This window comes from Vidua macroura, chromosome 3 (assembly GCF_024509145.1).
Source record: "Vidua macroura isolate BioBank_ID:100142 chromosome 3, ASM2450914v1, whole genome shotgun sequence".
In the NCBI taxonomy this organism is placed as follows: domain Eukaryota; kingdom Metazoa; phylum Chordata; class Aves; order Passeriformes; family Viduidae; genus Vidua; species Vidua macroura.
The window spans coordinates 106,269,903-106,297,792 of NC_071573.1; the positions used below are offsets into that span (position 1 = coordinate 106,269,903).

Sequence of the window (27,890 nt, forward strand, 5' to 3'; positions counted from 1 at the left end):
GAAATGAAAAGCTTCAATTGAAAAAAATCTGAACATAATCACTAAAAATATATGGCTGTTAGGAAAAGTGGCAGGAAAGGTTTGGATGGCAGCTTATCTTTCCTGTTGTTTTTTTATCCAGTTTTGGTTTGGTCACTGCCAGTGAGAGGACACTTGGCTTTGTCAATGTAGCTATTGTGTTCAGGTATGCCATCTTCATTTCTAGAACTGCCTGCTGCTTTCTTCCCACATGGAAGATTTATTCACACATGCTTCTTGCTTCCTCAGCAAAACAGGGACCTGAATTCCAATGGATCTCACCTTTTCAGGTCTGATGTCTTTTATTCTTGCTTTCCACATTGGGTGCGAACAAAAGTTTATAATTTATTTTATTTCATTTTATTATTCTTATCCTAAAATTCATTGCTCTGGATTAAAATCTGTGTTAAAAAAAAAAAAATGTGACAGCATTGGCAAAGACAACCATGTTTATGAAAAGACAAACAGGGGTATTGGAAATGGATGATCTTTTGAGTTCCTTCCAACCCAAACCATGCTGTGATTCTATGAATTGGAGAGTTGTAAAAATTCTTGTGCTTATTTCAAGCCAAGCAACAAAATCTATTGATTATGTAGAGAAAATAGGGATCATCATAAGGAGAGGCATGGATTTACATTAGAGGATGAATCAGTACCAGCAAATAAAATGGACCTTTTGCCAGAGGGACATGGCATTATGGAACAGTTGTTGCTTCCAGACAAAGCTTTGCTCGGGAATCCGCAAACAAATGCTGGGAAGACTGTTGGACCCAGCTCAAATCTGTGTCCTGGAGCTGGTTTGCTTGTTTGTATAGATGTAGTCTGGGGAATTGGGTTCTGTTCTTTTCTATTTTTTTTTTAATATATATTTTACAAAGAAATAAAACCTCAGTAAGCACACTCCACCTGCTTGTCTGTTTCCCTGTTTGCTAATGGGCATAAAAATCCTGACCTCCTTTGCAAAGATCCTTGAGATCTGCTGACAGAAAATGCTGTATGTCAGCAAAGTTTTTTATATGCATTATGAACATAATCATTTCTAAGGACAACAAATTTAGATCACAAAGTCATTGCTAGGAAATGAAATGACTTTGGCACCACTTACTGCGATGTAGAGCTATTGGTGTGATTAGGGCCAATAAAGTTGGGACAACTTTGGTTCTTCCAGCCAAAACTGTGGCTTGCTGGCAAGTAAAAAACTGCTGAGCCTCTGCCAGATACTGCATGCACAGCTGTATAGATTATGTGCCATTGCTTTTCCATCAGTAAAACAGGGCCACAAATCCAATTCTTCATGACTGGACTAAAGTTGAAAAGGAATTTGTTGGGGATAAAGAAAAGGACATGACCTATATTTTGAAACAAGAGTTTAAATATTATTTTTGTCAGGTTATCTCCACTGCCTTTCTTTTTTCTATACAAATCAAATAAAGTGCAAACTTTGTAGCATTAGTTTACCTCTTACTATAGGGATCACAAACTTTTGTTCTGATCTAGAACTTTACTGAGACATGCAAAAAAATTGCTCCAAAACCAGACAATGAACTAGAGTGTGTTCAGTATTCTAAGGAACTAAGAAAAGCTGTCTCAGGGAGTGATGCATCCAGAGTGCAATATGTGCCTAAGATCACTGTTTTAAGAAAACACCAAATATTACCATAAAAATATTCTCTTTCATTCTATTTCTTCTAACCAAGGTGTCTAAATGACCATGGAAACAAAGACAGAATCCTCTGGCATTTCCCCCTACACCTGATGAGACCTAGGGTGTAAGGACAAAAATATTATAAAAATCATGGTAAGGGAAAGTTTAGAGAGACTGGAAGAAACTGGGATAAGACAACTACAGAAAATAAAGAGAGTAAAACCTGATTTCAAGAAAAAAAATTTGGATTTTCTTGGTGAGCTTTCCAAAAAGACTCAAAAATATGACTCTGGGAAGCAGTTTTTGAGATATGACTAAAGAGGTTAATAGCAAGACCCAAATTCAGTCAATTCTGAATGGTACAATAAAGAACAGTGAAAAATGAACTTCTTTATTTATGAAGTCAAGTGTGATATAACTTTACACTGAGTGGTCAGATGTATCATTAGCATGTTCCAGCTTGTTAATTTGTTATTCTTTGAATAAAGATCTGAATTTGTAATGCTAAGTACCACAACAATCTGAATTAGAGACCAAACGTTCCTCGTAGTTGTAATGTGTTAATCTTTAATCTTCACTTCTTTCAGAAAATATTAAAATTTATAGCTAAGACTTTGAATAATGGTTTTGAATAAATGCTGAGGTTAGACACCAAAGTTAGTGGTTGTAAGGACAGGCCAGCACTGGCTGTCTTGAACTGTCGTGACCAGGTACCATTACCTTGCCTAAATCATTGCTTACATTAACAGTAGCCAAATAGACGAAAAGGCAAAATTAATCAGAGAGTGGAGTCAATGTAGATCTCTTCTTTGAATAAATAAATAAATTAAGGAATAAAATCTGTTGTCTTCTAGGGCAAATTGAGTTTTCTTGTTCAGCTTAGACCATTTCACCAGTTTATGTTCTCTTTCAGTATATTTTTATTGATAACTCAAAATTAAATTTTCTTTCAATGAGCTCTCAGTGTTATGCCTTAATTCAGTGATCTTTTGGCCTGTCTACTGATTCTGCCAATCTAAACTGAGGCATTTCTTTACTAAAACCAGTATGCCTGTCATTGTTCATTTTTTTTTCCCTCTGCTGAAATTGTTATCCAACCAAATGTGCTGCAGTCCCCCAGTTTGAGATTCACTTAATTCTGATTCTCTGGGATTTTTTCCACCATAAATTTAGATTCAGAATTCCCTGCCCAGTAGGAGAGGGAGGTAAGATGCATGCTGGTCATTTGCATATTTTAACAGACGGAGCTGCTTTTGCTGTGCAGCTGTCGATGCAGAAGAAATATTCTTTGGGGTAAAGCACTAGGCTGTGCAAAAAAGCTTGTGAAGGCTTCCATCTCTTCCACTCCTGCTTTTCCACCAATTGGAACAGAAGAAATTGTCATGGTATAGGATTATCTACTCTCCATTGTCACAAGGACAGGTATCCCTGGTGGCTCCTGGAAAGCTCAGCTCCTCCACACATTAAAATCCTTTCTATTTTAATACTCCAAGAGCAAGTGATTGCGCTTTTAAACTGCTTGGATTTTGCTAATCAAACAGATTGGATTCAATTTTGCACTAGATCCATAAAGCAGAAAGACTTTAACTCAATGGTCAGCTGTGGCATCTGCTGCAGCAAAACTCCACATATCCTTTCTGGGAGAAATCAAGGCTTAGAACGGCATTAAATTCTGCTTCTTTTGCAAACCAGGTATTTACTACCATAAACAATAATAGAGATTGATAAAGAAAGCAACAAAAGCTTTAAATCTGTTACTGAAGACGGTAGAATGGTAGGATTTATCTGTGTATTTTTAATTGACTGAAATTCAGATATGCAGGAATGTTACTAATTCAAAGTATGTTGATAACTTAGAGGTCTGAAAGCTAAGCTGAACGTGGAGGTTGTCAATGGTGAAAAATAAAAACCATTCTGAATGAGTTATTAATCATACCACAGTATATAATATCTAATGTAAAATATTCCCTTGAAACTGTCCCATTTTATTAAAAGTGAGGAAATATTGATGATTAGCTTATACTGAGCACACAAGTATTAGAAAACTAAACATGTATGTGAAAATTCCAGTGTGACTGGATTTACTGAGCTGAAGTAATAAGGATTCATCCTGTCTTTTGCTAATGGTGCCTAATATGTCTTATTTTCAGAAATCTTCCTTTATATTTATGTTTTTCAGGTTTCAGGTTCTAAGCATGGCGATTTGATGTGCCTATTCAATTAAACTGTGTCCAAAATTGCTATGAGGATGAAGGCAGTTCCTGAGTCTAAGGCAGTAGCACCCAAATATTGACAAGAAAATTAAAAAAATAGGAACAGAAGACACAGAGGGCAAATAGCAGTATTTTATATATGATGGACTGCAGGGAAATAGCAATGAGTCAGTAACTCCCTCTATGTATCCAACCTTTTGTTCTGATCACTGCTGTGTGACCCAGAGCATATTTATCAACCTAAATAGTTTTAATTTAACTCTTATTTCAGTTCCCCTGATACATTTGCTGAGCTACATTTCCCACCATGCTCTTTGTTAGAGCATAACCCAGTTATTTCATATGCTTCACTCCTCAGTGCAAATGTCATGTCTCTCTTTTTTTTTCTTTTCATTTATTTTGTATTTCATGAGCTCTGTCCAACAATACTGCCCACATATTTTAAAAGTGGCGACATAAGGAGTTATTTGCAAGAAGTCTTGAAGCACCATCAAGGACACCTGCTTGCAGGATTGTATTAAATTGAGATCAGCCAACATTACAGTGTATTTCAGCATTGGAATCAGCCAAAAATATGTCCCTAGCAGTGCTATTTTCATTATTCAGACCTTCACCCAAAATCTGTGTAACTGCCTCTTAAATTAATTTTCACACTTGCCTGTCTCTATAACTAGCTGCAGCAGTGTGCTGTGTATTTTAACTACAAGGAAATGTTGCAGGTAGAAGATTTCTCCCTGAAGTCACTCGAATCCTCCTTAAATTCAAGCCACGGTCTCTCAGTCCCACGCTTGCAGTGGGGGGCACCTGTCATCTTTTTCATCACAGCAAGCTGTGCCCTAGATTCTGCACCCCCTCCCCTTCCCACCATACAGGTATGTGTGAGTGTGTGTTCTTTTCCCACTGAATTTTTTATTCAATAAATAAATAAAACTTTCCTGAAGTTGCTAAGGTCTCAAAGGTGCGGGAACTTGTAATATGAAAAAAAGAAAAAAAAAAAGAATAAAAAATAAAAAAGAAAAGAAGGGGGGAGGGGGGAAAGAGTTCAAAGACAAGACAGCCAAGGTAGAAAGGAAAATATCTGTTCTGTGGAACATGACAGGAAAATGGAGTTGTTCTAGACTAACATCAGTGGAAGGGATGGAAAATGATATTAAAGTTCAAATAAATATCATCTTGATTTTATTCATTTGGGTGAAACTTGTGTGGGTTTGTTGCAAAACCTAGAAAGAGAATCCACATTCTTGGGGGGGGTGCTACAAGCTTTCACTGGTAGCAACATACAGATTTTCCAGTAAGGCAGCAATTAATGGTACCATAAGGAAATTATCTCTTTCCTTCCAATAAGATGCAGCTGTACTGGATTTTTCTTTTAGCTGATGTGTAGACTAGGCTTTACTAATATATTAGGCATGTCTTACAGATCAATATCAGCTTTTCCTAAAATCAAACTAAATCTCAGCATTTTCAGTGTTTTCACAGAATCATTAAGTTTGGAAAAGACCTCTTAAATCACCAATTCTACACATTTATCCAACATCACTGTGTCCAACCCCAAAAGATATCCTCAAGAGCCACACACCTTTTGAGCAGTTGCAGGTGACTCCACCACTTCCCTGGGCAGCCTGTCCCAATGCCTGAGCACTGCTTTACCCCTCTTTTGCCAAGTCCCATAAGTTGAAGCCGTTGCATAATCTCCTTTATTATATGGTACATCACATCAAAACCTTTGAGACTTACACTTAGTGCTAACATTCTGAATCTAAAGGTCTCATGTTTCTATCAGAGCAACCATGAGATGTCTTAGAAGCAGAGTAAATTAATTCTGAGACTATTTTCTACAAATAATTTTCACCATTAACTTCAGGCTTGGAGCAACTTGGTCTAGTGAAAGGTGTCCCTGCAGGGGACAAGAGGATCTTTAAGGTTCCTTCCAACCCAAACCATTCCTCAGCTCTGTGATTCCATCTAAATAAGAAGCAACAAACAGAAGCAATTTATCCCTACCCTGCTTTGAGTAACCTCTCCTCTCCACCTTTCAGTGTGGAGTACAGATTTCAGTCCTTCACAAAATGCTCACTCACTGAAGACCAAATATTCAACATCCAAACCTTTTGATTTTTGAGTGGCAGCAGCAGAGAATGGACAGATTTCCATTCAGGAAACCTGGGACACCCGAAGATGATTTCTTGAAAGATGAGGAAGTCTTATACATTAAAATTACCAGATTTATCTAAGAACAACACTGATGCTAAAATAACTTTTTGTTCTGTCTCTGTACTGATAAAAAAATCAACTTGTTTGTTGATATGGTTTTGATTGTGGGCCAAAAGTAAGCATTTGAAATGTGTCTGTGAAATGTCTCAAAGTGATGTTGGTAGGCAGCCAGTGTCAAGGATCTCCTTGAGGTTTATTTTGAGCCCCTAAATAATTCCATTATTAGGATATTTCCTGGCTTAAATTGTAAGTATTTTTATATAAATAATTTAAATGAGAAATAATTTTATCTGAATTAAATTATAAATAATTTTCTTGGAGAGGACATATGTCCAAGATGGATAACACTTCCTTCTTGCCAATCTTTAATCACAGTCATCTTAAAGCTGTGCTTGGACAGAATTCTCTCAGTGGTGTTTCTCATATCTTCCTTATGTTGTCAAATTCTGATGGCTTGGTGACCCCTTGCAAGGTGGTTCAGAAGGACTGTTTAAAGTTGCTGATTTATAGTGGCCCAGTTCAGGAGATGTGGCTTCTTTTACTCAAACGTTTGTGGTCTTAGGTGCTACAGGTCACCTCAAGGATTTCTTCTCATGCTGGTTTCTTGATCAAAACAGGAGGGTCCTTGGGATATGAGCTTTTTTGGACAATGCTGAATGCAGTGGTGCTGGAGTTCATGTCCTCAAAATGTTTTCATAGCATGAGCAATGAGCAATAGCAGGCTAATGGTGACAGGGCTTATCCTGGGCTTCTGCAAAAGGGGAATTTGGCCTGCTGAAAAAATCCCACACTGAAGAGAAAGGAACCTCTGAAACCTGATGCTGCAATCATACTTCCCGCACACACTAATTTATCTTTTCCACCCTCTATGTGGCAGTTTTCCAGACGAGATTTCTAAGGCCATTGTATTTTGCCAAATATTTAATTTTTTTTAATTATTCTTTTGCATCTGTCTTAATTCCACTGAACTCATGAGGGAACTCAAAACAAACAAAAAAATTTTAAAAGAATGAGACAGAGAAAGAACTTAAGAAAAAAAAAAAGACAAACAAACCCATAAAAATGATAATTGCTAAGTTATCATTTGCTTGCTCTTTTCCAGTCTAGCTGCTGCAGCAGCTCCTCTCTCGTCTTCCACTCTGCCTTAGCTCCCAAATGGTATCAATTATCTACAAATCTCACAGGGCCTGCACCATCTGAATAACAATTCATTAACCTTCACTTTCCTCCTGCTGATTAACTCGCCCCCACCACCTCCCCGATGTAGGAGACAGCGTGTCGGAAATTCAGCCAAACTTTTTAATTATGCAAATAATACAATACCGGGAGATAATTATTTAGCCCAGGACTCAGACTGTATATTCGACACTCTGCTCTGCTCTCACAGGCTTTTCAGCTCTGCTCTCTTCCTTACATCATCTTGGTTGTGTCAAGGAGAATGAAGGATTTTCAGTTTTGCTCAGTGCAGGTGATCATTCCCAGAAGCTGCACGCAGATGTGCCAATACTTGGGGAAGAACAGGCGGCTGCAAGGCTGGCCAGGGAACACAAAAAGCCAGTTTAAGTTTTCAGTATCTATCTTTCAGCTCCAGCAGCCTCCAGATGAACCCTGCATGGATCCAAAATCTCTCACTGCAGGGCTGAGTTTTGCATCTTACATCTGGTAGGATCCCATCTGCGCAGCTCAAGTCTTTGCACTGCTCGTGTCTGGTATGAAACTGTTGAGCACTTCTCACTTTTTAGCAATCAAACCCCTCTCTTTTTCCAGGCAAATTTAATAAATGAAAATTGGAAATCAACTTTAAACCTCCAAACTTTTCTTTTTGACAGAGACAGCTTAAAAGCCAAACAAATTAATGACCAGAGTTTTGTTTTATACAGACACACATAACTTTCACCCAAAGCTAACTCTGGAATGGCAGGATGGATTTCTTTCCAACTCTCTAGCATGCTTTCTGACAGACACATATGGGGCTATTTCTATTATGTACAGGGCAATATTCTGAGCACATGAGATTTGGAACTTGGGTCAGAAATAAGTCCACCTCTTGGCTCTGACAAAGTCCCATAAATACATCTTTCCACTAGCACAAATTTACCTTTGGAACTCTGGCTGGTCTGTTGAGTTTATTTACCATGAATAGGGGTGTTATTGCTTTATGAGGAATTTTTAAATCTCTGAACTGAAACTTTCTTAGCATTACAGATCACATCGGCAATATTGAATTTTGCCATCTGCTACATTCATCTGACATCATTCCTGTACAAAGAAAAGAACTGATTTTGCCTGATAACCAGCTTCAAATATAGCAGCATAAACAAATCTTTGTGAGATTAGACAATGCAAAATCCAGGAAAGCTTGGCAAAGCTTTATATGTCTCAATTTAACAGTGTTTAAATTTCAGGTCATGATTATGTAGTCAATATCTCCAATTTTTTTAGGAGTTTTTTAAAAGTTCAAGATTTCAAACACATTCAAACTGATTTCACTTAACAGGAGTAAACCTTTGGTTATAGACATTCAAATAACTTCAAAATAAGAAATAACAATGCCAGACCTTTCTTTAATCTTATAGTTCTTGTTTTCTTAGACATATCAGAGTAGCTGAATATAATTACCTCAGTCTGGTAAGTGTGACAGTGAAGATACAGGCAAAATAAGCCTTGTTCTTAAATAATTTCTTAAGCTCAACTAAGAATTGCTAAATCCATACATGGACTATGAAGAATGTTTTCCCATCTGCTTCTTAATGCAAGAGGAGTCCACTCCTCCTTGATATCTTGATTGTTCTCCAGGAAAACCTCCTTTTTTTCAGTGAATATGAGCTACTCATATCATGGTTCTGGAAGGTTCATCACCTAAAATCACAGTATTTCACAGAAAATGCACTGCCTAATCTTTCTTGTCAGTCAAACTCAATCCACTGGGAAGGTGAAAGAGGTCTGGGTGAAACAAGGTGTATAAATGTCCATATGATTAAGAACTGTGAAAACAGATTCATTTTCTCTCACATTTCTTAGTCTTGCAGGCAGTCCTTTATTCAGGCTATTGACTTCTCCAGGGCTCATCCTTAGGTATTCAGCTGTTCTCATACCTTGTACAGGAAACCACCCAGCAGCAGAAGAAAGATGTGACAATAAGAAGTCCAAACTCAACCTTTATACCAAATGCCAAAAGTTATTTAAGAACCCAGTGCTTATGGAAATACCTGTCTCACAGAGTTGCTGAAAACCTTTAGCCATTACTGACTACCATTGAAGAGTCAGATACTCCTACTTACTTAATTTGTTATGTGTGGTGCTGCATAACTAATGTCAGGCACCCAAGTTTTAAAACTTCAGCCTATGAAACTGGAGAAGATCACACTGAAAAGTAGAGTCAGCGAAGAAAAAGGCAGCCTTAGCTCTCTGGCCCACATTCATTGTCTCTGATTTTATTGCTCTATATCAGTGCTACCTGTGAGTGACCCTTTGCCTGCCTAGGGCTTGCTTCTGTCCTTTACAGTGGTCAGAAAATGACAATATGCAGAAAGCATGTTGAGAAGGTAAACAAAGAAAAATATTTTATATGAACGAAACATTTGGGACACGACATTAGGCCTCTGCAAGGCTTGCTGGTGGAATGCGTTGGCTCCCCCAAAGGTTAGAGAAGTGCCCACTAAATATTTTCTGTGAAGGCAATCACTGGGAGAAGGTATAAATATCTAGCTTTAAAATGTATCCAGAACATCACTCTTGCAAAATCTCCAATCTATGTGAACAGACAAGGTTTGGCTTTTTAATTGATTTGATAAGATCCTAATACCTATGGATTGCATAATGCCACCAGGGGATATCGATTGGGTATCAGTATGGATACATTGGGAAAATTCTTCCTAATGGAGCTCCAAGACCATGCCTTGCACCATTCTTAAGGTCTCCACATTTCTGGCTGCACATTTGTCCTTCAAATTTTCTTCCTTAAGCAAAAAAATCTTCCCTGCTCTTAGTTCATTCTTAGCACCCAGTGAGTTATTGATGATTAATTAGTTTGTGTGCTTTTGGGTACAGCCATGTGCACGCAAGTAATTTTTGGTGATATTGCCATGCCAGATATTTGGCAGGTATACAACATTGGTTATGTGGCTTGTCTTTTCATTGGTACAAACCTATATTCATCCTAAGCCAGGCTGGATGGGGCTCTGAGGAACAAGATCCAGTGGGAAACATCCTTGCCCATGGCAGGGGTTGGGAACTGGATGATTTTTGAGGTCCCTTCCAGCCCAAGCCATTTTGTGATTCTGTATTGATGAACTTTCAGATTTAGAGCTGGAATAAGGTGCTCAGGTACAACTTAAGTGCTCTTGATTCTCTGTCCATTTGGACTGACCTTCAAAACTGAAGCTGGAGAAGGACTCAGTTAATGTATGTCTACAAACTTGCAACTTGATTTTTATATAAGTGCTAAGCTAACTCTGTTTAATTGATTTTCCACATTGTACACTGAGAAATAGGATTTTTATGGCTCTTGAATAATTCAGAACTTTGATTCCTAAGGCAAAAAAAATGGGCAAGGAATAAAAGCATAATTATCATTGTAGCAGAGGTCAAAAGGACAAGCTGGCCATAAGTTCATAATGTGCTTGTGCTCTTGGACTCATTGTGGACTGTGGAATATTACCTTGTTGAAATCTTATTACTTAAGGAAGGGGGAAAAAAAAAGCACACAGGCAGTTAGCTGCAAAAGAAATGGAGGAAGTGTTAATTTTTAAGCAAGTTTGACAAAGATTGAGTTTCATATGACAAATACTGTCAGCAAGACAGGATTCTGTCAGTGGAAGAAGTTTAAACATTAACAATTTCTGTCAGGCTGTTGACACAACCACGGCAGACATTTCCCAAGATGCTGAGATGACTGCTGGCATTTGTCAACAATCCTGTCACAGTGACAGCAATAAGACCATGTCTGGAAATGTGACAGTTTTGGCTTTGTGTTCCCCTGAGCATTGGCCCAGGTGTTCAGAGAAAGTGTGGGAAAAACCCGTATTTCTGCATTGTCATTCGAATGCTGAAAAAACACAGGAGGAAAATGAGCTGTCACTGCAATTCCCATGATGCCTTTCTGCTTAGCATAACTCCACTCCACGGCCCAGGGTCCACTGGTCCATACTCTGACAGATAATTAAGAAAGCAGCAGCTTTTTCTAGACGGCTCTTCCTCATGATTTGCATTTTAGCCAGAGGCGACCAGTTATAAAAAAAACATGATGGAAAGATGGTAAGAAGCCAATTAGATGGATGGATGGCTGACTGACAGCTCTCTGGTGTTATTACTCCAGATTTCATTGTATGTAGCCTGGCAGTTTTCAACAAGAACCAACTTTTGCAGGTTTGTAGAGCTGTTAAATGAAGGACTATATATAGAATGCAATGGTTTTGCACAAATCTTTTACATTTTCCTGAAATAAACATTTATTACTTCCATTCTAGCTTAAGCACCATAATCTTTCTTAGTTAATCACAATTTACGTAGCTGCATCCAGAAATTTTGGGAGACTTTGTATTAAAATAGCTCTGTTGATGCAGCAATGATTAAAAAATGAGTTGCAAGTTAAACTGTGACACTTCATGACACGGCAGTAATTAATGTTTCTAAGGAACAAGTCTGATTTTTAACATAAAGAAATGACACTAATTCACTTGTAGAAATAAAGTATATGAAAAAAATAAAGAGAAATCTGAATTTTGTTGTTGTGGTGGGAGAATTTGTTCTAGTGACTGTTTCCTTTGTTCTGGGGATATTTTTTTTCTGCTGTTTTTCTCAGAAAGAAAACATTGTTTTGCACAGGACTTAACAGTTTTAAATATGAAATAGCTTGTAAATTGCTGCTTTCCAGCTCATCTGTGCAGCTCCAACAGCTGGTAGCCAATCAGAAATATTCTTCTCTGCTAGTGCCTGGTGGCTGTATCTCACTATAAAATTTAAACATTAGCAGGGCTTTTGTTACACTTCTGTGTTGTTTGTGGATTTATTTTTCTGTTGTGAATACCAAAGGTAACAAAGCACAGCAGCATTTGCAGTTCCAAAGCTACAACTGCCACTCGATGAGTAATGGCCTTTGCCAACATTAAAAGTCCCTCAGCTTTCTTTGGCTTCTGCACGTTTATCCAGTGCTGGCAATTATCTCTTGATGAATGTTTGGTTGTTTTAGCAAAGTTTCCCGCAAGCCAGTGCTTCAAGGGATATGACTTTGTGGATATGAGTCATCTGAATTGTTGGGATCATGGGGAGCTGAAAATGTTATTCCTTTCTTTTTCTTGCTGCAATGTAAAAAAAAAAAAAAAACCAAAAACAAAAAAAAAAAAAAAAAACCAAAACCAAAAAAAAAAAAAAAAAAAAAAAAACAACAAAAAAAAAAACCAAAAAAACCCAAAAAACCCCAAAAAAACCACCAAAGCAACCCCATTGGAATGTACTTGTTCAGACCTTAATAGGATTTTTTTTTTCAGATAAAAAAATAAGATATTAATCAAATTCACAACATGTTAAAGGGCAGATTATACTAATGCATGTTAAATAGGAATCTGTGGGGTTTTCTCTGCAACAATATAGACTATTCATAGAATCACAGAATCACAGAATCACAGAATCATTTGGGTTGGAAGGGAATGTAAAGGTCTCATTCCAACCCCCTGCCATGACCAGGGACATCTTCCACTAGACCAGGTTCATAGTCATATTGATAGAGTAAGTGAATTTATAATTAATCGCTCGGAGCTTGTAGAACTTCTGGAAGACTAAGAAATCTTCTCCCTGTATTGCTTTCTGTCTCACTTCTTTTTTTACTACATCCCCATGTTTCAGATTCTAGGAAAATCTGAATCACAGTCTGCAGGACATATTGTGAACCCCCCAGGGGAAAAAAAAAATATTCCTAATGCGAAAACTTGAAGACCTTCCCATAAAACAAGTCTCCACTGTGAGATCCTTCATCTCCTTTTTTATCATGCAGCTACACAAACTCCTTTCCCACATGATCCACTATTACACAGCACAATAGATGGCCCTTATGACTCCTCATTGCCTTTTCACTGTATCTGAAATTTTCTGCTGTAACTAAGGCTTCTTTTTATCCTGAAAACCCTTAGTTTGGGACTTTTCTCCAGTAGTAATACTAAACCTCCTCTGTATTAGTGACAATAACCCCAGTATAACACACATTTACACAAAAAATATCATTGCTTGGGAGCACTGAAGGCTAAATACAACGCAAAACAGAAAAGCTGGGGTACCTAATTAATTTTGCCACTTTGAAGGGGAAACGTTGACCTGTGGTGGGACTTGGAAAATTGGGACAATTCTGAAACAGATTGGTATAGGAATTGTGATGGGCTGCTCAGGAAGTCCTATGTGGGTGAAGAAAACCTCATTCGACTTTTGCTTACCTGAATTTAAGACCTCAGAAGCTGTGACAAAAATCAGAATGCAGGCTTAAACCTATAGTCATACCTTTTGATGGGAATTTGCCACATTTCTTCCCAGTGGCAGGAAAGATATAAAGATGCTGCTCGTGACCATCTCTAAACTGAAATTTCCATCTGCGATTGGAATGGCAAAGAAGACTTAGGACAAAGTATTTCCAAATAAAATGAAAAGTCTGCTAATTCTGTATTTTGCAGATCATTTAAGTATGTTTTTCTCCATTAGACTTATTTTTCTCTATTACTTATTTTAAAATATGATCTGTGAATTTTATATAGTAGCTGTCCATGAGAATTCCTCTTATTTAAGCTCACCTTTATTCCTCTTAGTCTTCAAAATAAGAAAATGAAAACAAATTAAACCACCATTTTTAGGAGCAAAATATTTTAATGACATAAAGATCTAATTAAACCAAAATTTTTTTTAGCTTGTCCCAGAAATCGTTGTGTATATATAGATATATGTAGATATATACATTCACAAATATGCATATGCATACATTCAAAGGAAAGTTTTTTGCAAATAAACCCAAAATTAAAGAGCTGTCCTCAAGAAATTTATATGTATTTAAAGAGAAACAAGATCTGGAAGGAAAAAGAGAAGGTGGAGAAGATGGAAGGAGGGATGTTAACGCAAATTTTCTATTATAACATTCTTCCAATGCTTATCTATCTATTTAACTATTTGTTTTTAATCAAAGAATAGATTAATTTCAATCACTTGCTTATTTTTCATCAGGGTGAGAAACGCTTATGGAATTTATTTCTGTCAGTGAGGTAACACTGATCCAAAAAACCCACGGTGAAAATTAAATTGGCTTGACTTACCACTATTGGAGAAGAAAGAAAGAAACAGACATGGCATAATTTTAAACTTTTTAATCTGGAAATACCCTAAATATGGCCAAAGAAAACATTGCTAACATTGTTTGCTTGAGCTTCTTGTTTTAGTCATAAAACAATATTTAATTAATTATTTATAAAACAATATTTAATTTATCTATATTTGGATTTCTGAGAGTGGGAAGACAAGGAATTAACTGGGAAATAACACAATCATTAAATGAGGCATGGAAGGAGGGATGATAATTTGTGTTCCATTAAGATTTCACAAATGATTTTATTGTGCCATGCTGAGTGATCTCATTCGGAACAAGAGAATGACACCTGAAACCACTTTTGTTAGTAAGATTTATGGTGGAAAATACCTTTCCCTGAGGAAAAACCTTAAACTTTCAGTCTAAGTTTGATTCTTCTGATGTCAGATTGAGAGAGTGGATCTGGGGATGATCCATCCTTTTCTAAGAACAAATGTCTTGATACTTTGATTATTTATCTTTATAAGCTCTAGGAGGAAGATGAACCTCTGGTTTAAAGTAGTCACTTACTCTTTAGGTTAGTGCTGGACAAAACAGATCCCAAACTCCCTGTACACATGGCTGTGTTTTGGGATATCAACCTAATCCAGTTCTTTGCTTTATCCAAATCTGTGAGTCAGGATATTGCTTGGCTCTGACACAGTGGCTGCCATTTCTTTAAGGAAAATCCAGAAATTTCTGTATAGGTCTTTTTTTCTAGTACGGAGGTCTGTCCAGCTTCTTAGAGAAATATTTTATAAGCCTAGCAGTGTTCTAAAACTAACCTTCTTTGTTCTTTCAGTGTAAATTGCTAGATGGGAACTGCTTTATTATTATTGCTATTATGAATACATAGTGAAAATTATTCTTTTTGCCTTATTTGCCCCTCAGCAGTGATGAAAGATTACATATGAATTAAAGGCAGAAGACAGTGAAGGTGATAACTGCTTTATTATTCACTACTATTTATTATTTTCAGTATAATAGAAGACTAACATAGCACTTCAAATAGCCAGAATAATTTAGGAGAAAAATTTTGCCCAAGATTTTGAAGCCAACACCAGCATAATTTTATGATTAGATGTATGTACTGAACATGACACAACACCAGGCTCTTTAATCCAAACCAACATAAATGTGAAGGATGAAAACAACTCATAAAGTCAAGCTTAAAAGCAGAGCAAATGTTAGAAATATTGCAATATGTCTTAAGGATTGACTAAAGACCAAGAAAAAAAAAAATCCTTCCATTTCCCTCGTGGCCCAGAGAGCAGGTTCAAAAAGCACAGGGCACAGCAGCAAAAGGTCTGATCACACAGGGGTTTAAAACCCAAATGGTAAATCACAAGTATTCCCTAACTGGGAGCCCAGAGAGAGCAAAGGTAAGTAGCTCTTTCTAAAATTCAGAAGCAGGAAGAATGAGGAAGATGAGGCATTCACTGAAATGTCAAGATAAAATCGATAAAGCATTTTCTGGGAAATCAATGCAGAGAGTAGAAGACATTGGAGATAACAGAGAGGCAAATGCGTTCTCTGGAGCAGATGAAAACTCCAACAGTGGCATTGAAAACAGGTGTTGTTTTCATAATTAAAACTCAAGGGAAACCTGCCTAAAGGGAGCGGTAATAATGAAATAGGGGGGAAAAATACCCATGGAGAACAATGTCTCATTAGGAGAGATAAACTTCACATGTGAACAATACTGAGTTAAATGGAAAATTGTTTTTCTTAATGGCACTCTAGTGTGAGACAGGTTCAGAGGTTCTGCTTGTTTTGCTGCAAACTGGTGATAAACGACCACAAAGGTTTCCACACAAGTGTGAAAGACAGGAGTGGAAAATGAAGATGCAAGTTGTCTCTCCGAAGGGACACTTTATAAAACCAGTGTCTGGACAGAAATAGGAAAGCCTTTGAGAGATTAGAAAGCTCTTCTAATAACTGGCTGTGGAATGACCCAGTTTAGTTATTTTCTGTTTGGTTTCTAGTTAATGCTGTTTTCCCCTTGTAACTGATGCACACTAAAACCTCACGAATAAGACCCTGAGGCAATTCTGAAATCATCTACAGTGTATTTTCTCAGAGATAAAAAAACATCAGCAGCTCCAGTCCCTCTGACTCAGCTTGGTGTGCAGGTACCATGGAGTCAAACGTGGTTCAGACAGGAAGAGTATTGCTGGAAACCCTCCAGGAAATCTGAAATGTCTGGGTGATTCCACACTTGATTTTCCATAACCTTATCGATATTGTCCCTCAAATGGGGATGCTTAAAGAGGGAGAGAAACTGCTTATGTCAAGAGGTGGCTTGTAGGGCAGAGGAAAACTAGTTTGGTCTGAATAAAAACTCTTCTGCTACAAACAGTGTTTTTCAGAGGTGCAGTGTAGCACAGGGATTTCTGATAAGGGATTTTTGGGATAAATGTCTGCAGCAGATCCAATGTTCTCAGGTTTCAATGTGCTTAGTAGGCACAGCTGGGATTCAGGAGCTGTTACAGTCGACTAACTACCTGCTGCATGCCCAGAAGTACCAAATAAACCAATAAATCCTCAAATCTGTAAGCAAGCAGAACCACTATTCCGGCAAGTTCCTGAGTGGGAAAAAAAGATACACCATAAAGAATTCTGTGAATTTTTCAGAGGTAAAATAACTTGGCTGTTGCAAATACAGTGACTTGAAATATTTAGTCAAACATGCCTATTCAGCATCAACATGTTTAAAATGTTTGGTTTCTAATTAACACTGTTTTATTAGATGTAATAAATAGTAAGTAATGATGCAAAATTAAATAACATTAATTAAATAATACTAAAAATAATAATACTAGAAGAAAAGTCATATTTCTAAACAGGAAAGCTGTGTTTGAAGACTTGGTTCATCATCTGCAAGCAAAAAAAATTATAAGGGGTGAAAATTAATAATGTTCTTACATATGTAACATAGGGTCAGTAATGAATAGCAGTGAATTTGTCTCCAAGCTCATCACTGGAGAGATCAATACTTTATTGAGTTCGGATCTCTAGACATTAAAAAAGGATGTTGGAAAACTGAAAATCATGTGGAAAGATACTGCCAGCACTGAAACCCTCGTGGTGGAAAACTTAAGGACTTCCACCTCCTTTAATGCATCTCTAAGGCTAAACAGTGACAGCCTTGAATTTTTATTTCACATGCACAGAACCACATCAGGAACCATCAGAATCTTCTGCCTCATAAAGAAAAGTTCATGACACTGCCTAGAATTAAATGTAAGGCAAGTTTACATTAGGAAAACATATATATTTTTTCATTCAGAGCTATGAATAATAAGAAAAATAACATATGGAATTCTAAATTATTTTAATGGAATTTAATAGAGACTTATATTACCCGTCAAAGCAACAGGGTATTTCTATAAAAGCTACACCTCCATTTCAAATGGTTATTCATTTCAAATGATTAAGCTGATATAAATGTCTTAGAAGACATAAAGCCTTCCTGTGATCTCAGATCATCCAAAGATCTTTTCCTGAAGGTGACACATGTGGACACAGCATTTTCCAGTCATTTTCCAGTATATGGAATTTCAGAGTTAAAGAACCTTAGTACACCTCCTTCTTCTCTGCCAAAAAAAATCGCTTTATTTTGGGAGTCAGTGTGGCAAATGTGAATCTCAACTGAGCAATGCCCCATGAATTCAAGGGGGACACACATGTAAGCTTTTGCAATTAAAATAGCACAGGGAAAATACAAAGGTGAAATTGTAATTATCAAACTAGAGCCTTGCCAGAAAAGTGGGACAACCTTGTTGTCTTTGTTTGCTATCTCAAATTTTTTCATTTCAGGATAAAAACATTTAGGATGCCTTTCCAGAGGCCTTATGCAGCATCCTCATCCAAAGCACTGCTTTGCAAATTGGGACTGATAACACAATATTTCCTGTTCCCAGCAGGTCTGTAGCTCTTGTCTGGCCAGGACTGGGACTCCTCATCTCCTATCCAGAGAGTGAGACAAGTTATGTTATCTTACAAAGGAATTATTTCTGCGGAAGTATTTTAGCCAACCAAAACAAGAAACCCAATGAAAATAATATGGTTTTGATATTTTTGGGTTTTTTTTCAGCCATGGGGTAATTATTGCTGTGAATTGGGAATCACAGAATCATTAAGTTTGGAAAAGACCTCTAAAATCGTTGGGTCCAATGGTTCCCCCAGCCAAGCCCACCACTAAACCACGTCTCCAACTCTCCATCTACACATCTTTCAAATTCCCCTGGGAATGGTGATTCCACCACTGCCCTGGGCAGCCTCTTCCAATGCTTGACCACTGTTTCTGTGAAGAATTTTTTCCTACTATCCAATAAACCTCTGCAATAAATCACTGCTGGATTTTTACCTTTTTTTTTTTTTTTTTTTTTTTTAATATTTCCATTATGAATAACAGAGTTAATGGGTGGAAATTTTTATACATGGCAAATCCTTGACAGGAGGTGGAGGCAGAAGGTCCAATCCTTGCCTGTGGTTGCATAAACTCTTGGTCACCTGATCCCAGTGGGATCACTTTCCTCTCTTCCAGATGTCCCTTTGGGTCCTGAGCAACCCACAGATGAGTCAACAACAGCAGGCTTCTCTCCAGACAAAATGTTTTAAAGTTTTGAACATCTCTCTCTGTTTTTATTAAAAATTCTGCCATAAAGGAAGTGTCTGTATTGGGTAGGGTCCCTTTGGCTGTTCCATACCAATCATCTGCAATGAAATAACTTACTTTTCTCTACATTCTTATTGCAAATATTTCAACAGACCCTCTCCCAAGTCAGGGCACTCTTTCCCCTAGGTCAATGGTAGTCAAATTATGCCAATCATGTTCCTCTGTCCTCTCCAGAAAACAATTCTCTGTAGATGATTGGTACTGTAAACATGACAGTATTCCAAAAGTCAAGAGTAGAACTTAATAAAATCCTACACATTTTAAAAGTAAAGATTAAATATTGTGTGAACTTCTTTCACTTTTTGCTCACATTTAATTTACTTCAAGAACAATACACAACAGTAAGTACTAAGTACTATATGTATCTATACATACACAGAGGAAATGAAACAATCATTTTTAGTCTAGTGACAGTAAAAATGCTTAAGTAGCCATTTTATCTTCTAGATTTTCAACCAGTTGCTCAAGCTTTCTCAGTTTTCTTATGAATTTTATGTTGTAAAAGAAAAAAATGAACAACTTTGCTGAAGCACTTTGATTACAGTACAGCAAGAGGGGCAGTTGCAATCATGGATTTCAAAGAAGTTTCATGAGGAAAGTTTTCAAGTTCAGCTGTGCTCCTAAGGAAGAGCCAGCCCCAGCCCCAAGCACTGTCTTGTGGTAATATTGCACTGTTCATTGCTGGAATGATTCCTGGACTCATTTTTGACCCATTCCAAACAGCAACAACCACAGAGCATCCTGGGTTTGCATTCAGGAATCATGGCTGGTAGAAAATTCAAGTGCAGTTGTTGGTTGTGGAGGGTGAGAAAGCTGATCTGTGTGGATGTGAGCTCTGTCTTGGATTGGGGAGAAGTCACTGGCTAGTTTTATAGCCATATAATTATAGTAGAGTAATAAATTGTTATTAAACATAATTGCTAGCATAATCATAACAAGTTACATTTAATTTACTACTTTTATAGTCAGACCAAAAGTCTGGAAATATAGTTGGAAAGCCTGCTGCTGGGTAGTAAAAGAGTCATGAGAAAGCCAGAACAAGGCTGGTACAGGCAGGTATGTCTCCAGTACCTGCCCCAGACTCCAGCAGCTGAAGGCCTGGGGCATTCCTGACCCACTGATTATCTGAGGTATTGAAGACCCTTCCTGCTTCTGGGATCAGAGCTCTGCAGAGTCATTCAGCTTCTGGAAATCCACCTGTCCGTGAAATAACATTTAATTGGCCAAAGTAGCAGCCAAGTCTGATGCCAGGTAGTGCTTGAGCTGTGGAGAAAGAAGAGAAGGAAGATGTGCTGCAGTCCAACAGGAATGTGCTGTGGTGAGGATTTGCTGCAGGAGCAGCTGATAGCCACAATCAGCATTGGAGAGTTTGAGGTCTGTGCACACACAATAAAAAGAAGGTTTTGTCTGAGGAAGGTTAAAAGAGGAAACAATAATAAGAAAACAAGCAAGCAAATAATATTCTGTTCCCGATTCTAGGCAGTGATCAGTGGCATAACAAGAATAAATGATTTGCCCCTTCTTGAATAGAATATGTGTATCCTAAGCAGGAACTTTTTTCCTCCTGCTTTTGCCTTAGATTTTCTTCAGTTTGGTAAGATTCAAACTGCCTCCCACATTGGCCATCAACACATAACAATTTGTAAGGAGCCCTGCAAGTAAAGCCTGTGTCCTAATGTCTGAGTGGGCAGGGGGACTGAAGGTCTGCAGGTATTTGCAGGAAGGATTTGAAAAACCACAGAGTGAGGAGAGCTACTTGAACTAGACCCCAAATGCATTTTAAGGCACAGGAATATAAGGTATATTTGCAAAAGCATATTAGGAGGAAAATGCAGTGATAGCAAACCCCGTCAATCAGTCATCATACACTCATTTTAACAGACCTGCCAAAACTCCTAATTAAGGCCTCCCTCAGGACTCTTGTTTTCTATCTCATTATTCTGATAAAGTGGACACCAATAAATCCCTTAATGAGGATTAAACTGCAGGCTTTAGTTGAATTTGCATCTCACATTTTCTATTGATGAGACTCCTGAAATACACCAGATACACTTGCCAGTTTCTAATTCAGAATTCAAAATAGTGTATGAAAAAGATCTGGTAACAGAATTCTGCTTCTTTACCTTACAATTGACCAAAAATAAGAGATAAAAACTGTCTGTATTGATAAATACAGCATTTTCCCATCCACAGGCCAACAGTGTGTGTCATATTGCTGTGAATATGGCTTAAAAGGGACAGCTGCTCCAGGGATCTGGAAACACTCTCTTTAGTTTTTAACAGAAGGAAAAACTGAAACGGAAGCAGATGTTTGTGACTGTATCATGTGTGAGATAAGGCCTTTGGAGACTTATTTTTTTTCCCCGACAGCAAGTGTTTAAAGTCTCATCTTCCTTAAAGGAATTTTGATTTCATGCCTGACCCAAGAAATATGCTTTGTGTAAATTCACATGACAGAGTTCCTTGCTGATGGTTTTAGTCAACACTGGGGCTGAGCCTTTAGGATGTTCTGAACACAGAGGTGAGCCATGGCCAGGTGGGAGTTTGCTCTTCTGCACCTCCTCCACTGCCCTGCTCCTACCTGTGAGGTAGCACCACCAAAGACCATGCCCACACAGGGGCCAGGAGCCTCAGAAGTCCTGGGAGACAGGACCTGCTAGAAATCAGACCAAAAAAAGGTTGGTTTGCCTTCCTAAAATCTGCAAGTCCAGAATTAATGTCTCACTTTATCCAGAATGTTCAACAGAACTTAATTAGCACCTTCTAAATTAAGTGTGTATCCATCCAGCAGAGATCTGCAAACCAAGAAGTTAATTTCTTTCTGAGTATTCCTTACTCTTCAAGATGAGCAAGGATCAACACTGATGCTCACAGGAGGTTCTCATCTTCTTACCTCAAACTAATCATTGACATCTGAATGCAGATTGGTGAGAAAATGTATGTGAGAAAGGACAAGGACAAGGAAAATGTATGATTCAGAAAAGACAAGGACAAGGGGGAATGGTTTCAAATTAAAAGAAGAGAGATTTAGATTAGATATTAGGAAGAAATTCTTCCCTGTGAGGGTGCTGAGGCCCTGGCACAGGTTGCCCAGAGAAGCTGAGGCTTCCCCATCCCAGGAAGTGTCCAAGGCCAGGCTGGATGGAGCTTGGAGCAACCTGGGATAGTGGAAGGTGTCCCTGCCCATGGCAGAGGTGGAACTGGATGAGCTTTAAGGTGTCTCCAAACACAAACCATTCTGTGATTCTATGGTTCTGCAATTTAGAGATCTTATTTAGGGCTCTCAGGGGTGTGCGTGCATGTGTGTGACCTGGCACACAGGTTTTTAATGGCTGGGAGATAAAAATTTCTTAAGAAGTATTTTCCATCATTTTTTGCATGTCATCATCTACCAAATCTGAGCTGGGAAGCACATCAATGCTACGGAAATGAGATCAATGTCCCCAGTGAGATTCAGATAGGAAATACAACACCAATTGTAACAACAATAAAAATAGTGACATTTGAAAAGAAATCAGAGACCTTGGGCAAAGCCAGAGGAAATATGTAGGAAGACTTCAGTCACAGAGGAAGTTTTTTCCCTACTTTGGCATCATTGCCCATAAAATGATGTCAGAGATGGGGTTTAAAAAAAAAAAAAACAAACCAACTTTGATCATGTTTTATGTTTTTGTTTGATTTTTTCATGACGGTTAGAGGTAGGAAGAGAGGGGGTAATCACAGTGGGGTTTTCTGTTCAAAAATATTCCCCTCTACACATAAGAGCAATGGTGGCCATAGGGGTGCCCAGTATTATGTGTCTTCCAGCAGCTGGAGAGAAGAATGGTTTTGATGAAAACATTTTCTTTTTTTTCATTTCATGGCAAGAAACGAGTCACACTTCTTCAGCAAACTATATATGTTTGGGAATGTTTTTCTTTTAATTCAGTAAAAATGGATACATGGGAGAAAGACTACACTGATCATGGTCTTGGTGCAATAGTGAGGTGTACGCAATGAAAGAGCAGATCAGAGATTTAAAACAAGCTAAGAGAAAGTCTCTCATCGTAGAACAGGCAGCCGGCCCATGGAACTCTCTCTTTTCAGACACTGATATCAGATATTACAAGGGTTAAATCTTCTGATAATTTCAAGTGTTGCCCATACAGACAAGAAGTTCATGGAGTTATGTAAAAAGCGGGATTTCAATCTCATGAAAGCCCTGAGCTGTAAGTTATTGCAATCTGGGAGAGAATTCTGAAGGAATATTGTACATAGACATTAATTTTTGGCTTCTACTGGAGACAGGATATTGGTCTGATCCAGTACAGTGATTTTTTTGTTCTTAAATATCAGCACATTTCACTTGGCCTTACAATGTGCAATATTTTGTCTTCTAGTCCTAAACTCCCAAACAAGATTTTTTTCCCTAAAAAATTTAAAAACAAGAAGGAAAAAAAAAAAATTTGTTTTGTTCTTATTGATCCAAGATGACTTTTATTTTGCTTTTCTTTTTCAACATTACATTTGTAAATATGTTATTTGCAGTCAAAGCTAAGATTTGCTTTATTTTGTTTAGTCTCTTACTCATTTGGACTTGAATTTAAGCAGGTTTGCATAATGACAGTCTGTTGTGCTTCTTAATTTGGGAATTAGGGATCTTGGAGGAACCCTACTGTTTACCAGCTTCAGTAAAATATCAATTTAAAATTCATTCCAATGGGTTTGCTTTCTGCTCTTCCCTGTGGAGAAGTACACCTCATTTTATGTGGTAAACTGATTCCAATGACACCCGAAATGATGGATAACCAAAATCTCTTGTACCCCACAGACCACACCTCTGCACATGAGACCTCACTGCTGAAAGTCCTGTGATCTGTTTTTTTGGTGACTGTGATAAAGAAACTATTTTGAGTGAAGGCACTGACAATTTGGAATTTTCTTCAGCCTTTTGCTAATGGTTAGGGCATTTCTGCAAATCTTGTGTCTGCATAAAAATACTCTCAGTGAATCTGCTATAAAAAGGCAACATTTTGAACTGCAATAACAATTGCACTGATTAAGATTTTCATGTCTTCTTTCTTAGTTTAGCAAGACCTGCCATATACCAGTATTCTAGCACTTCCACTTTTGGCTAGAACTGCAACAGTTTAATTCAGATTTGTCATTCTATTCTATGAAATGGGGACACAATTGTTAATGGTCACTGTCATTGTGCCTGTCCTCTTCCTTCTGAACAGCCTTGTGCTACAAGGACTGAGGTGACTGAAGTTCATGGACAATGAGCATATTGACATGAAGGAATTTTTAACTCTGAGGTCAGAAAACGGTTTAAATATGGTTTTGAGTCTCAGAATGACACTGGGAAATAAATTGGATGAGCTCATCCTTACCTTACTTTTCAGGAAGTCATTTACAGCAATACCTGCTCCGAGGTGGATTGATCTGGTTATGTTTCCATCATTTAGAGAATCAGAGAATTATAGAACGGTTTGGATTGTAAGAGACCCTAAAGATTGTGTAGTTCCAACTCCCTGCCACGTCTCAGAAATAAATCCCTTCATTTAGCAGTGATGAATGCCAACGTTTCCTTAATATTCAAATCTGGAAGTCAAAGACTGGTTGAGATAGGGCCTACATAGTTTGATGGAAAGAATGAATCCCAGGTACTTCAATGCTCCAGTTTTGCTTTAAACACAGAATTTCCTGTGCTCATCTGAAAAACAGAGCTTTGTTCATCTGTTATTTACAGAAATGGAGATTATGGTATAATGATAAAGATCACCTCCATATTACAGAGAGAACCAATATCAGAAAAGCATCATACTTATAACGATAAATTTTAGAACACCAGAGGTATTTCAGAGAAGTCACATTTTACCGGGGGTTAGTCTGTGCAATTATATCTCTTACTTTTAAAAGAAGGGAAAACACATTGTAAAAGCATTAAAAGGAGTAGAAACTCCTTCTATAAGTATCTACAAAGTCATGTATGGAGCTGGAAGCTCCCCTTGCCAGTTTTCCAAGGCACATGATGCTTTCTAAAGACACCAAGTTGCTGCTTACTGTATATTTCAGTGAGGGACCAAAATCTGTCTCCGATGGTTTTGGACACCTTGTTACATCCCATTCCAAAATCTGTCAAGCATGTGATGACAGCTGAGGCACAGAGGAATACTTCTCTGGTTCAAGAACAAGAAGGCCCAGAAGGAAAATTTGCTGATTTGCTAAACTCTTTAAGTTTGCAGATACAGCTGTAGGATACTGAGCATGTCGCTGTAAAGCATCACAAATATCAGGACTTTTGTCTCTATGGAATATTGAGCCAGGCAGCTCCTATCTGAACTGTCCCCATGTAACTTGGGCACTGCCAATAAAGTAATCCTGAAATCTCATGTTGGCAGATAGAGCTGCATTTGGATTCATCCAAATCCGAGTTGCCTAGAGGTTTTGATGGAAAAACATTTACAGGAGATTTCAAACCAGAACTCTAATGACTTGTGTTTTCTATCATTGTACAGACACATCTTGCCTCAGAGAAGCAAGAAACACAGTTCTGTATGTATTTTTATTAGGATAACTGGTAGCAGTAAGGGTATCCAGTCCAAGAGAGTTATTTAATATATCCATGATGGTGTTGCAATTAATATAATTGTTCAATGAGAAAACATAGACAAGGCGAAGATGATTATATTTTGTGGTAGAGGTATTCCCCAAAATGTTGTCCCCAGCTTAGTACCAGTGAAACAATAAGATGTGATGTCCTATTTTTTTAGCACCAGATGTGTCTATGAAAACGTGAGAGTGCCCAAAATTAGATCTTGTATGAAAAGGTACAGTTGATTTAAGTGACTTTTAAAATCTTTCTGTGTAGGAACAATTCAAGATCACAGTCTGCAGCCAATCCGTTTCAATCTCATCTCCACATCATTCCTGACAGGAATCTCCCTCCTGCAGTGGACCTGGAAATATGCAGAAAAGGCAGTGATTTCACTTGGCAAAAACTCAAATCAACACAGTTACAGTGAGCAAAACTTTTAACCTTGTCCCCAAGACTCTCTAGAATAGATGTTCTTATGTTGTTTTCTTTTGGGAATAAAATCCTATCTCTCCCCTGCAGGTATCCTTTCTCTCTTTATAGTAGCATAGTTACTGGGATCCAATTTAAAATGTTCAAACCCCCAAATTCCTCAAAAGGCAGTGTGAAACTACACCTCACACATCACTACAAAAATAAGCAAGCTTTGATTTATTTCAGAAGTGGAGTGTTCCTCCACTCTCACTAAAAGTCTGTTGTACAGGAGAGGTGTTAGCCTGTCTAAATACATGCTTATAAAGATTCTGATTATTTTCCCAGCTTTGCTGTAATCTACACTTTGAGTGCAGAATTACACTCACCTCACCCAAAATTATCAACCTAAAAGTCAGGCATCCAGTCAGAGTCCCTGTGGCTCCCTGGACAATGAGCAGAGAGAATGAAAACACAGAGAGGAAATTTATTGTATTTATTACAATAAATATTGATAGACACATGCTCATCAATAATCACATTTATTAATAAATCAAGATTTTTATAAATAAATTCCCATGTAGGTTGTATGTATTTTGTTCTGTCTCTATTTACAGAAGGAATCTAGATGAGCAGTTTGGGTTTTATTTATAGCTTTAGAGCAGACAGATTTCAATATGATGAACTCCAGGTTTTTTTCAGAAGTGTGCAGTTATTGCATCAGTTTCTCATCTCTTGGGAGCACTTTACACACACTTTAACCAAGCTGGATCACCCCCAAACCCCACTGTATTTCTTGTAGCTTGTCCACTGCTTTAAAATATAAGAACCCTTTTAGACAAACTTGTTTTGTACTTGTTTTGGTGGCTAACACACATCATTTCCCAGGCCCTGGCTGAACTGTACAGCGGGAGCACTAGGTGGCAATGCTGTTACAGCGAAAACTCCAGTAGCTCCGTAAAGCACAGCGATGCCAGCCACAAGCTCAGAGAGCTGACACCACTTCTTCAGTGGCTGTAGAACATCCTTTTGATTGTCCCCATGTGCTGGGCACTGGGGAGGCTGCACCGCGAATCCTGGGTTTAATTCTGGGCTCCCCATGAAAAGAATGACATTGAGGGGCTGGAGCGTGTCCTGGGAAGGGAATGGAGTGGGGGAAGGGTCTGGAGCACAGGTCTGAGGAGGAGCAGCTGAGGGAGCTGGGAGGGCTCAGCCTGGAGAAAAGGAGGCTCAGGGGGGACCTTCTCGCTCTCTACAACTCCCTGAAAGGAGATTGTAGCCAAGTGGGTGTTGGACAAAAGAAATGCCCCCAGGTTGTGCCAGGGGAAGCTTAAGGTGATTATTACAAAGAAATTCTTCATGAAAAGAGTTGCTAAGCCCAGAGTGCCCATGGAAGATGTGGAATCACCATCCCTGGAAGCATTTAAAAGGTGTGTGGATGTGGCTTAGTGGTGGCCTTGGCAGTGCTAGTTTAACAGTTGAACCTGATGACCTTAGAGGCCTCTTCCATCCTACATGATTCCATGGTTCTGTGGTTTCGCTTGCCCAGGCTTGTTCTGAGTGAGGAGTAGGTGGTTGATTTGTTTCCACTTTCAGTATAAAGCAAAGGTGATAACCTGACATTTAGCACAAGTTTGGTCTTCCCCATATAATTTCCAGTAGTTTCAGGGAATATTGAATGGCAAATATTGAATAGGGAATACACAGGAATCAGCTGACAGTCCTACCAGGCTGGGGTTCAACCATCTCACTGCGGAAAGTGAAAACTCAAGCCTGATCCTAATAATGTGGGTGAGATCATAAAAAGCCTTCAG

General features: G+C 38.1%; 1 protein-coding gene across 1 annotated transcript in view; it reads right to left on the minus strand.

Moving 5' to 3' along the window:
* Window positions 1–27,177, minus strand: part of LOC128804968 (cysteine-rich venom protein LEI1-like) — a 76,843-nt gene extending 49,666 nt beyond the window's left edge. Inside the window, 1 exon segment of the mRNA XM_053973316.1 lies at window positions 26,949–27,177. Coding sequence (XP_053829291.1) covers window positions 26,949–27,177 — 229 coding nt within the window.
* Between the last annotated feature and the right edge of the window lie 713 nt (window positions 27,178–27,890).